At 27.4% G+C, this 13,309-nt stretch overlaps 1 protein-coding gene and 1 long non-coding RNA gene across 2 annotated transcripts; both read right to left on the bottom strand.

Annotated features, from left to right (window-relative positions):
- Positions 1-6,883: 6,883 nt before the first annotated feature.
- LOC132805410 (uncharacterized) lies at positions 6,884-8,891 on the bottom strand. The gene is made up of 2 exons (XM_060820345.1): positions 8,044-8,891; positions 6,884-7,817 (listed from the first exon to the last, which is right to left on the bottom strand). Exons 1-2 carry the CDS (start codon positions 8,889-8,891, stop codon positions 6,884-6,886), a joined length of 1,782 nt encoding a protein of 593 aa, XP_060676328.1.
- A 970-nt stretch (positions 8,892-9,861) lies between these two features.
- Positions 9,862-10,444, bottom strand: LOC132803591 (uncharacterized). Its single transcript, XR_009638811.1, has 3 exons — positions 10,310-10,444; positions 10,158-10,233; positions 9,862-10,062 (listed from the first exon to the last, which is right to left on the bottom strand). It is a non-coding gene; the product is annotated as an uncharacterized LOC132803591 (long non-coding RNA).
- Positions 10,445-13,309: the final 2,865 nt, after the last annotated feature.

Here is a 13,309-nt window from a genome sequence, read left to right as displayed (position 1 = left end):
TTAACAGTTAAAATAACTATTTCTTACATTTTTTTTTTCCCGTACCATGTAATTACATATGACATGGATTAAGATAACCACATGGCATTTAAAGCATGGAAGGAATTCTGAGCCTCTTGCAGTAACTTCAGGAGTACTAAAATTTTTTCCCTGCAATGGGTTTCTTTGTATATATTAATATAGATGTTTCAATATTCTGCTAGTCTTTTTCATAACTCCACCAACAAATTAGCATTTAGTTTGAGGTACACACAAATTCATATCAAATGGTGGTGTTGAAAGAAGATGGTGATGGTAAGCCAAACAACATCAAAATTAAAAAAAAATATATATATATATATATATATATAGCAAAATTTTAGTGACGATGCTAAATTGAAAACATTGTAAAGATACAATATGTTGTAGAAATAAATTTATCTCATAATATATTACGAAATGTATATTCTTACAATATTCTCAAATTAGTATCTCTATTCAAATCAAATATATTAGTTTTTGCTGCAATCTTTGTCATCCATTTATATAAGCAATATAACTTGTTATTATTATTTTTTTCTTAATTTCCATGGAATTTAAATTGTTAAGCTGAAGAAGATATAAATATATATAAATATAACTAGTCTTATATTAATTTGATCTTATTGTTTCAGTATTATATTATTTTTTAATAGTTTTTAAATCGCATTAAAAATTAAAATTTAAAAATCAATTAATTAGTGGATAATTGTAAATTTATTAATATATTAAAATTTTATTTTGGCAAAATAAACTCTATAGACACAAAAAATCAAAGATGTATTTTTAAATTTCAATTTTTTTAGAGTGAACCAAAATTTGATAAAGACAACCTAAATGATAGACTTAATAATATCACGTTGAAGTAATTATAATTGTTTAATTTGCTTGCATTTGTTTAATCAGGCTGTCTTTATTTAAAACTAAATTTAAAATGTTGATTTGATAAATCATTACTGTAAGACAATTGATTTGATAAGAAATTAACTTTTTATATATTATATAAGTGAAAATATATATAAATTTCACTTAAGGTATTATTGAGGCTGAATATACTTTGAAGATTTTTCTTAAAGTTATAAACACAATCAGATTTAAATTAGATCGACTTGATAATTATACCATCAAAATATCTTTAATTAATTAATTATTTTAGAAGTTGAAATTTAAAAATAAATTTATAATTTACTAATGAGTTATTATAAATTTAATTTTTTAAAATAAAATAAAATTTTAATATATTATTAAATTTATAAATTAAATCATTAATTAATTTATAAATTTTAACTTTTAAAATAATTTAATGAATAATAAAAAAAAATTTGACATTAAAATTATCAACCCAGTCTAATGTGAATTTGATACACATCGAAAAGTGAAGTAAGACCCACAAAAATCTTGGCTTTGAGACATTTGGGGTCTTGATATTAATTTGAAGCACAGAACCATTAAAAAATAATAAAAATTATGAAGAGAGCTTTCCCTACTTCAGTAGATGTGCCAGCTTATTGTCCACTAGGTGCAAAAATCAATGTGGTAGGCTGCATTATGAATTTGTGTAAAGGGCAATAAAAATTCTGTTTGACGTTATACACATTAAAAAAGAAAAAAAAATGGATGGTGGGTTTACAAATCTTTGGATTTCTTTAGTCCCATGGGACCTTTGCATTCATTTACGCCCTTATTTGGGGTATTGTTTTTCGGTGAATGCCCTGGTCGGGGTTATTGCCATTTAAATCGAGGTTATTTGTCGGTATATGTGCTTTTATATATTATGCATGAATAAAAGGGAAAACTTAAATTAGCTTCAAAAGAAAATATGAATTATTCTCTCATTACTAGTTACCCCTGTGTGATCATATTTTTTCATTTGAGAAAAAATTGTACAGAAATGAAGTAATAATAATCTACGCCAGCTAATTAAATTTAACTTGTATTTGAATGATCTAATGGTTAGAAAAGAAAGTTCGAATAGTATAACCATTAGATTAACTGAATGTAAGTTTAATTATATATTCCGATGTTGAGTTATTCTTCCATTATAATAGTCTTGATGCTTTTTATAAAAAAAATTTAATTAAGTTTTGAATTGTTTTAAAAATTAAAAATTAAAAATATATTTAAAGTTTTTGTAAGTTTAGAAAAATATAATTATTGTAAATTTTAAATATATTTTTAAATTTTTATCTTTAAAGCAATTGAAAATATGATAAAGAAACTTCAAATGTTTTTTATTAAGAATTCAAGATGGTCTTAATGTGAGAATCGGTAATACATATATATAGCAATACTATAAGAATCAAGTTGTTTAACAATCTTTTGTTTACCAATTACTTTCGCATAAATTTTATTGATTGAAAAATGAATGTTACATTTATTAACATGTTTAGTGTATATATATATATAAAGCAACATCAAATTATTTTATTTTTTTATGATTTACAGCAAGTTCTCTCCTTCTTAGTGTCTAAAATTGATAATCTTATAAGTATGGATGTGAAAACTTACCAACTAAATCAACTTCACTTAGTAAAAAATTAATATAAAATATGAAAGAATAAATTTTTAAAATAATAAATAAAATTTAATATAGGCTAATGAAATAATGACATATTATTTTGTTGTTACATTACTTGTTAATTTGGATCCATGACAATATTTATATACCTATATTCTATATTATATATTTTATTAAAAAGTACATTAGTTTCACCAAATACAGGATACACTCCACCAATTTATTGCTTCTAATAGATTGGAACATATAGTTCAGTTTTTTTTTTTTTTTTTTGGAAACATATAGTTTAGTATTAATAATAGATTGTAAACACGTTTTTATATTCCTTGCAGTGCATAATTGATTCGATTATAGCAAAGTTATATATGTATATTACATCGAAAAATCAACAACAAAAGAGAATGGATCACCAAATCCACAATCATTCATGAATACAACCTCTAATGTCACGTTTAGATACTTTCGGTATGGATGAAAAAACGTTTTTAATAGGAAAAACTCTTGATAATGTGTTTGAGAGAAAAAATCGATGCACTTTTTTGGAGCTTGAAAAAGCATTTGAAGCGTTTCTAAAAGGCGCTCCTCCACAACAGGAACCGCTCTTGTATTTTAATTAAACATCTAATTGTATTTTTTCAAAAAAAAATGTATTTTTTATTTTTTTTATTTTTAACTAAGTGTACAAATGAAATTACCTTGCAAAATTGGTATGTAAATAGCACTGCCAAACAGGTATTTGGATGGGGATTTTTTTTTTTTTCTATGCGGTTAATAATAGAAATTTATTTTATTTTTTAGTGGAATTCACTTTATTTTAGTAAAATGTTTTTTTTTAAAAATTTTTTGGCTTAGTCTATTTATTGATTAATGTTTTTAAATGGATTGAAAGCTAAAATTTTCTTTTTCAAAAAAAAAAAAAGTGGGTAAATCCAGACTCCGGTATGTAAAGTGTAAACACTTTTGTAAGCTAACGGAGTTCATAATTTCACACCTAACATCAGTCAAAACAGACAAAAAAATTGACTCTTGTGTTACAAATGGCTAAGTGTGATAAATTTATTAATTTGAGGTGGTTATTTATACATGTGTATGGCTGTAAGATATAAGTCGTTTCTACTTTTTTTATTTTGGCTTAAAAGATATAAGTTGTTTCATGGGCCAGGTAACAGCATTTGTTTATGGCTCAGTACACTAGTGGACATCTGGGATATTGTATGAATGCCACATCTTACTTATGTTTCAAGAAAATGACAAACAGTTTCAGCAAAAAAAAGGAAAATGACAAACAGAGAATGGATACGGGTGACAACTGGTGTGATTCTTTGCTTACCTCAATTATGTTAAATAAAGTTTTTGCATTTTCTCATTGTTTTTGTTCCTTCTCTTTGTACTGTTTGTACTCACCTAGTTTAATCCAACTCCTTTCTCCTTGGCCTTTTCTCTGATTCTCTCCCCACATTACCACTGTGTCTCACTTTTTCATATCCCTCTCCTTCCTTCCCTTTCTTTCTCTCTTCCCAAACACTGTAACTAATTATTCGTTTAGGAATATACAAAAATTGGGTTTTTCTTCATTTATAAGAAGAAAAAGAAAAGCTATTACATGGCAACAAGGAAAGCTTAATTAATCATAATATAAATAAATAGATATATACGTTTATTAGTTGTCACATTCAATAGTCCTCTCCATCCTCCGACAAATACAACCTTACTAAATAAACCATTAATAATTTTATAAAATTAATCGTTGATTGGTAAAGAAATTATTAATTTCTTCCTTTTTCTTTTTTAAATTTTAGTTTTTTTTGTCATATTATATAGAATATGAGAAATTTTATTTATACCTTTTTAGTTTTATAATTTTTCATTTAAATTCATATTTTTGGAAAATTATTATTTATATCTTTTTAATTTTTAAAAACTATTAAAAAAATTAGTTTACCCATTTTTATAAGTTTTTACTATTAATATTTATTAATAAAATATAAATTATTAAATTTTTTTATAACTTTTAATTGTTAAAATTAATTAATAAAATTTGATAAATAAATTTATTTAAATAAATATAAAAAGCTAAGAGTCCAACAAAAATCTAAACTGAACAACGTAAAATTGAATTGAACTGTAAATGGAAGCTGTTACGAAAATATGCAGAAAGTTGCTGTCCATCATCGTATACGAACTCCTTTTGCTGTGATAGAGGTTAAGCCACAGAAACAGAGATTAAACCTGCTGAAAGACATGTACATGGATGAAAACGTTAAAAACTTTAAAAAAAAAAAAAAAGAAAAAAAAAAACAGTGGATGGAATGGAAGGGACCCACCGATGCAGGAAAGACAGGTGATTAAAAATAAATATGATGATGTAAATAAAAAAAAGAAAGAAATGAATGATGATGAGACGGAATACCTGCAAATAAGCATGAAGAGAGATGGCCCACTTTTATTTATAAAAACTGACATGGTTTATTTTTATGAACAAAACTGTGATGGTTTTGCTGAAACGGAATTAAGTATTTTTATTTGTATTTATAAAAGTTTAAATCATTTTTTTATAGAAAAAAATGGATTTTTTGGTGATTAGTTTTGGTCCACATGGAAGAAAATTGTAGAATTAGATAATTCAAATAGGAGTCTCCACATCATCCAGTCTACCATTGTTTTTACTGTTTTTTTCTACAAGGCATATCATATGGAATCTATACTAAAATTCAAATAGAATTTATCAAGATTGAGAACCTACAATTTTATGCAAGTAGATATGATGGATTGAGCCGGCTTCTTACCACTTATCCATCCTCTTGTGTGTATATAAAAGTTTAAATTATGAGAACGAAAATTTTCAATTACTTATAAATTAGGTGGATTATTAAAAAGGAAAATATTTTATGGATATGAAATGAAATCTGTATCCTCCTTATTGGCCAATTGTCTGTGGCCTAGCCCTTACTCCTTCCTTCTCATTCCTAATTTCGGAGACAACACAGAGTTCGTATGGTATATAGGCACATGCAGATGCAGTTGAGCTTGTTAATTTCAACGTAACTTAGATTAGATGGGTACATTATCAACAATTTTTGTTGCTACTTACAGCAAATTGCATATGTTATTTATATATATATATATATATAATCTCTCTGTCCAAGAAATTCTTCGAATTTCTCTTTTAAGTGGTTATTTTATATTGTTGGCGATCACACTTGCATTAACTTTTTAATTACTGACATTAATGTTGATTTTTTTTTTAAACAAGACAACTACAGAACAGTAATCATTTTTGGGATGTTATCTGATTAATTTTCTTGTTTATGTGAAAATATCGCATTGTCTCATTAATTATACAAGAGGTTACTAGAATTGGATTGACGCTGAATAAATTAAACTTTTTTGTTATTCTCTAGTTTTGTCCGATTATTGAATACTTTATTTTTATTATTATTTTTTAAAAATTTGATCAATTTAAATCTTCTAGTTTTCAATTTGATTTCAATGTAGGACAATATTCCAAATTGTTAATGGAAACCTAAAATTTATCATTACCATTACACACCAATATAGACCGACATGCAAAACCCATTGCTCCCACAACTCTCGTCATTGTCAAGCCTAGGGTTGGGTATGGATTGGATTGGTTTGATTTTGAACTGAAATACAATTCAATCCATAGTCGTTGGTTTTTTTAATATGGAATCCAAACCAAACCATTAAAATGTTAAATTCAAACTAAACAAAATCATTTATGATCGAATTGGTTTGGATTGGTTGATCGGATTGAAATTTAATAATTTATAAATATATAATACAAATAAAAAAAATTTCAAATATAAAATATAAATAATAAGTTATCATTATTCAAACATAAAATACAATTATAATAATACAACATAATCTACAATAGAAAATAAAAAAAATGTAGCAAATGTGTATCTCATGCACTTATCAAATAGCAAGTATTAATGTATTCATTTCACTCTTACAAAATCAAATTAAAATTGTTAGAACAAATAATGTAAAATAATACATTTATTAAAATTCATTCACTCAAGAATCAATGAATAATTCAAGAATTAATGCATAATTCCTTTTTTTTTATCTTAAATCTTTGGTAAATCATAAATTAATCAATGTTGACAGACTCACTAATTTTAATTGATTCTGTAAGCTCTACAAAGATCAAAATAATAAAATTAGCAATAAACTATATTTAAACATTTATATATATAGATATAAGTAACAATTTGGTACAATATATGTAGATATATATATATATATATTACCTGCATCCAATTTGTCATAATATTCCATATATTCTATATAGAATCTATCAATAACCGAAGAAGCTTTAAGCTAATTTTGGGTGCACATTAAAACTTCCACCATCTTAGGGGTTAAAGAACTTTGAAAGGGATCAAGAATCTTTCCACCGGTGCTAAATGCACTTTCAGAAGCCACGGTAGAGACTTGGATTGCAAATACATCCTTTGCAATTTTGGACAAGATAGGATACTTAGTAGCATTAACCCTCCACCAATTAAGAACATCAAAATCCTTCTTTGATATATCTTCACAAGGATCCAATAGGTACCTATCCACATCATTTTTAATCTCAATAGATTCCTTTGTTGCCTTTTTCCTTTTAAATTTGGAAATTCTCAAGAGATTAATGTCAACTTCTGAATATTTTTCATTAGTCATACAACTTTCAAGTTCTTTATCCTTTGAACTTTGATTGCAATCAAGAATCACCTTACTTGCCTTATACCAATCATACAAAGACATTAGAATTTCTTTCAAATTCTTAGTCATCAAACTAGCAACATCTTCAGCATAAACATCACCAAAACAATACTCCACATAGTCCAATTTATATCTAGGATCAAGCACAATAGCAATCAACAACAATGGATTAATATCATCCATTTTACCCCAATATTTATCAAACTTTCTCTTCATTTTAGTTGCCATATCATTTAAAAGATATTCACCACTTAAACTCCATGCATCTAATTGAGATTGAATTGAACAAATTTCATGAAAATAAGCATTGGAACTAATATGCAGTGAAGAACTAAACTTTAAAGTTACATCATAAAAGCTTTTAAGGAACTTCACAAAAACAAGAGCATTGTTCCAATCAACAAAATTAGGTGGTCCAAGTCTTTTTCTACGACCATCGTCCTCTCTAAAATAGGATAGATAATGACCATCATTCTCTTCCAACCTTTCAAAAGCTTTTTGGAATTTCAAAGCTGCTTCTAACATTAAGTAGGTGGAATTCCACCTAGTTGGAACATCCAAAAATACAAGAGAATTGCTCTTAGTTTTCTCTTGAGCAGCATATTCCTTAAACTTTTATAATTTAGCAGGAGAAGATCTAACATATCTCACTGCATTACGAATACTAGCAATAGAGTCATGTGCTTCCCTTATCCCTTCAGACACAATCAAATTAACAATATGTGCACAACATCTCATGTGTAAGTGATCGATCACCATCCAATACATACCCTTTCCAATTATTCAATTTCCTTTTAATATATTCTATTGCCACATTGTTTGCAGAAGCATTATCAACTATGATTATAAACACCCTCTCAATATCCCATTCATACAAACAATTCCCAATTAGCTTTCCTATTGTCTCTCCTTTATGATTAGGAATCACACAAAAATTTAAAATCCATTTGTGAAGCATCCAATTAGAATCAATATAGTGTACGGTGAGAGACATGTAATTGATATTTTGAATGGAAGTCCAAATGTTGGTGGTAAGACTAATTCTTTGGCAATTCAAAGAAAATGTATTTTTCAATTGCAACTTCTCATCCAAATACAATGCATAAATATCTCTAACAATCGTTCTTTGAGACAGAGGATCAAATTTAGGACATGCTACTTTGCAAAACATTCTAAAATCACGACTTTCAACAAAACTAAATGGGAGTTCATCTAAGATTATCATTTTAGCACATGCAAGCCCACATGCTTCCTTATTAAAACCAACAGCAAAAAGATTGCTTTCATCACTTTCATTTTGGGCCCCAAAAGTTAAGATTTTTTGCTTTTTATCTTGCACTCTATAAGGGTACTTCTTACAATAATGATTTAAATGATTCAACAGAGTACTTGTCCTAGATTTACTATTACAAGCACAGTCCCCGCCACAATATTTGCATTTACATCTAGGATTATCAGGATCTGAATTTTCTATTTTCTCATAATGATCCCACATTATGGATGATTTCCTAGATGGTTTTCTTTTCCCTAAACTAGATGGTGGAAGTGGAAGAAATGATGCAGAAGCTGCTGATTCTGATGGAGTATTATGAGTTTCAGTGTCATTACCACTATCCATATCTACCACACAAAACAAAATCCAACCAAGAATTACTAAATCTCAACACAAATACTACAATATCAAATATTTTCAGTATAAATTTCCAATCAAATACAATCTTAAATACTTTCCTACATATATAAATATACAATACTTTGCAGTTTGCACGTATTACAATTTCACCAGCACATGTATATTCAATTAGATACATGGAGAAGGAAACAAAAATAAGACTCACGGATAATAAATTTCATTTGTACTCCCACTGGTTTCTTAGTTTTTCTTTTTTTTCTTTTAAATTTCACTTGTTTAATACTATCAAGACTCATGGGTCATATGAATGGCTCAGATTGCTATCCATATATTGAGCTGTTCCATTCATGACTCAATAGAGTTCATAGTAGATAAATCAACACAAAAGTTAAAAAGTAGCCCAAAAAAAGTTTAAAAAAAAAACAAAAAAAAAAAAACAAAAAAAATTCAATTATAGAACACACATTAACCTAGCTACATGTGTATACGTTTTGTTTTATTATTTTTATTATAATGTTATTTGCTAAAAATACATAGATCGATCGAATGAGAGAGTAACACATTGTGAAATAATTGATATTTAGAATGAATCAATATGAACCAACCATTTATTATTCATTGTCTCGCAGCCTCATGCACTATTAAATTATTAACCAACCTATGGAGAAAGATAACGATGAACATGTCAGTAGACTGAGACGACAAAACAACAACTCTAGACAAAAATAGGAAACAAATAATTTTCTATATAAATGTAAAATACAAATGATTCATGGTCCCAATTACAGGCATCTCAAAATTGCAGCTGAAACAACACGTAATCCCAGCTGCATTGCTTTTCTTTTTTGTCCCTTAGAACTAAAGATTACTAATTATTTGGCTTCTGCTGGGTTTTCGAGAACAGGTTACAGGGCAATTCTTAACCAACTCTGTTTTTTCAAGCAGTGATTAAGTTTTTAGTTTAAAAGCATTGAAATCTTTCAACCTGATGAATCATTCAAAAACCGATTGAAAAATCCCATGGATCACAAGCAACAACAACACTCATAATTATCATTAACATGTTATTAAGAGAAGAAATTGACAAACCTGGATAAAATTCAATAGCAGATGCGGTGAGACCCGTGAGTTTTGAAGCAGAAACTGGTGCTAGATTCTGAAAAAGAGAATGAGCAGATGCCATCATCATCATCATCATCATCATCATCATCATCATCATCAACATGTTATTAAAAGAAGAAATTGACAAACCTGGATAAAAATCAACAGTAGATGCGGTGAGACCCGCGAGACCCGTGAGTTTTGAAGCAGGAATTGGTGCTGGATTCTGAAAAAGAGAATGAGCAGATGCCATCATCATCATCATCATCCCAACATGTTATTAAGAGAAGAAATTGACAAACCTGGACAAAATTCAATAGCAGATGTTGTGAGACCCCTGAGTTTTGAAGTAGCAACTGGTGCTGTGAGCCTTGAAGCCGTCAGTCTTGAAGCAGAGGAGCAGATGGTCGAATCGAAGCTTGGCTTGGTTATGGTGATGGACTGGTGGTGGGCGGCAATGGAGGTAAGGTAAATGTTTAGTTTAGGGTTACACGATTTAGGGGGATGCAAAAAAAAAAAAAAAAAAATCAAAAATTAATATATAAAAATGGAAAAAAAAATTAAAAATTAAAATATAAAAATGAAAAAAAATATTAAATTAACTTATAAAAATTTAAAAAAATAAAAAAAAATAAAAAAATATAATTTTTTAATTATATAATATATTATTTGGACTGGATTGGATTGGATTTATATTTCCAATCCATAACCAATCCAATCCATATAATTTATAATATTTTAAACCCAATCCAATTCAATTGATGTAAAAATCCAATCCAAACCATTAAAAATAGATTGTATTGGATAGGTTGAACGGATTGGATTGGATTTTATCCACCCTAGTCAAGCCCTTACAAAATTAATAATGGTAGTGGTATGTGACAAATATGTTGAAACTTTAAATTAAATTCCTGTTCAAACCGAATAGATAATTCCTTATGGGATAACATCTGATTGAATCCTTTCTTAAGACAAATATGTCGAGAGGGATAGTGGTGGTAATGGTACATTAGAATTTCATTATATTTTGTCATCATTAATTTTTTTTTTGAGATAATATTTTCTTATCAATTTAAAAATCTGTCTTACATTAATTTCATCAAAAATTTTTCTTTCATTAAATAACATATTTGAACACTATGAGGGTCTTAACTGAAAGGAAAATAAAAAATAAAAAAAATTAGAGGGCATCACTTAAAATTGGATGAAACTAGATAATAACCAAGTGCTTAGTGATAAAATTATTGGTCTTCCGGACAACAATTTCTGAATATAAATCCTTTACCTCATTTCTGAAATAAGAAAAAAAAAAAAAGAAAAAAAAAGAAAAAAAGAAGGAAACCCTTTAATATGTATGCTATAGCTATATGAATATATTATTGTCTTTACTTACAAATTATTGTCGGTGTACAAGACTTTTTTTTTTTAATTTATTTTTTTTGGGTAATAGTCGGTGTACAAGACTTGTGTGGGAAACTGATGATGAAGAAATGGGGGCAGGCAGGGTCAACTTTTTTGGGTACTTGTTTAATTTGTATATTATTTGAGTCCTGGAATCTAAGACAGATCACGGGCAGCATATTGCCTTTTTCATGCATGGGAAGGAATAAAATTTTTAGACAAATACAAGTCATCTTTTAGGTTGTTAATTTGAATGCTTAAAACACACTTTTTTTGAACGTGACTCTAAGCCTTTATTTATGCTATTACTAGTTTACTACCTGCCTATCTTTCCTTTTAATTTTGAATATGAGTAACGCTTCCTACTTTTTTTTTTTTTTTCCCCCCCTTTTCCCCTGTTTAAAACATAAAATTTTTATTACTTTCCTACTTCTCAAGTTAACTTCTTCCATTTGCTTAACATAGGCTACAAATTATTCCCATTGAAAAAGAAAAACCAAGAAAATAAAAAATAAAATAAAATTGAATTACACTATTCAGTAGCTCTCTGTTTTTGTTTTCTCTTTTTATGTGTCGGGATGTTTAAAAGGAAATTGAAGAATAATAATGCAGAGTATATAATGGGCTCCTGGAACATTAATTGTTATTTTTGTCGCGGCTTGCTTTAACAAAATATGATGTAAAAATATTTACATTTAGCTCATATGTCTAATCAAAACCCAAAATCTATAAAGTTTACGATCATACGCCTTTTGAAATTATTTTATCCGTAAAATAAAAATTGAATTCCATCATTGCATCACAACCCCTTTCAATTCTTTTTTATCACTTCCTCCCAAGCGTATGGGAATGGGAAGGTCATAACCACAAAAACTAGCTATCACACACTGTATTCTTCCCCTTCACTGTTTGTCTCTTATGTTATGCTTTTCCACTCATTTTAATTCAATTTATTAAAAACAAAACTTATATAAATTTAACATAAAGTAAGAAGAAAATCTTTTTTTTCATACGAAATAATATTGCCAAGTGCTAAGATATTGATATATTAACATTATCAAAGATGTAGCTTAACAGTAAAAAATATTCAATTTTTATTATTTTATAATATTATTTGACAGAATTATAATAGAATTACGATCTAAAAAAAAATAATGATATATTAACAAATAATATATTATTATTTTATTTGTACTTTTATTCATACCTATGGAATTTTATGTATCTTTTTAACTATTCATTTATTTTTATTTAATTTATATTAAAATTTTAATCAATAAAATAATATTGATATAACATCTATAAAAAATAATTTAAAAAAATCTTACACTCTTAAACAACTTTTTCTCAATACATTTTTTTTATTAAACAAGAAAGAAAAAAAGGAAAAATGATTGATTGACGTGGATATCCACTAAAACAAAATTTATAGAAGCATCCCATGCACCAAAATATTTTCCATGATCACACAAAAAGAAGTGAAAAGGTATTTAGACACTTTGAAAGTCAAAAAAGGCAGGGGTCCCCATCGGTTCACACATCTGACAAATTTTTTTTTAATTAATTAAATTTTTTTTTTATCATTTTAACAAATCAAATGCATCAACGTGTATAAATATTCCCGTAATACATAAACATGCATATAGCCCTCGAAAGTGAAAGTTCATTTCTACATCCAATAATCTCGTGGATCACACCAATCAAAATTAAAATATAAAAATAGTCACATCCTATAAAAAGGCTCTATAGCATAAACTACTCATGTTCAGTAGGTTGCTTTACTCTTTGCCATTTTGTTTCTCCCTTTAAGACAGTGAAATGACACTGAATTGCACATTGTTTTGGATTTTGCTTTGTAAGTATCTAGTTAAAGAAATAGGTTAAACAGTAAAAAAAATAAA

Source organism: Ziziphus jujuba, chromosome 1, assembly GCF_031755915.1.
Source record: "Ziziphus jujuba cultivar Dongzao chromosome 1, ASM3175591v1".
Lineage (NCBI taxonomy): Eukaryota > Viridiplantae > Streptophyta > Magnoliopsida > Rosales > Rhamnaceae > Ziziphus > Ziziphus jujuba.
Note: the sequence above shows the minus strand (reverse complement) of the source record. Positions and strands in the feature narration are given on the sequence as shown.

Bases quoted from the DNA above. Each gene is read 5' to 3' on its own strand.
- LOC132805410 (XM_060820345.1), bottom strand. From the start codon at position 8,891: ATGGATAGTGGTAATGACACTGAAACTCATAATACTCCATCAGAATCA. The intron at 7,818-8,043 runs GTATGTATTGGA...TGTTCCAACTAG, and splicing joins AAATTGAATAATTGGAAAGG to GTGGAATTCCACCTACTTAA.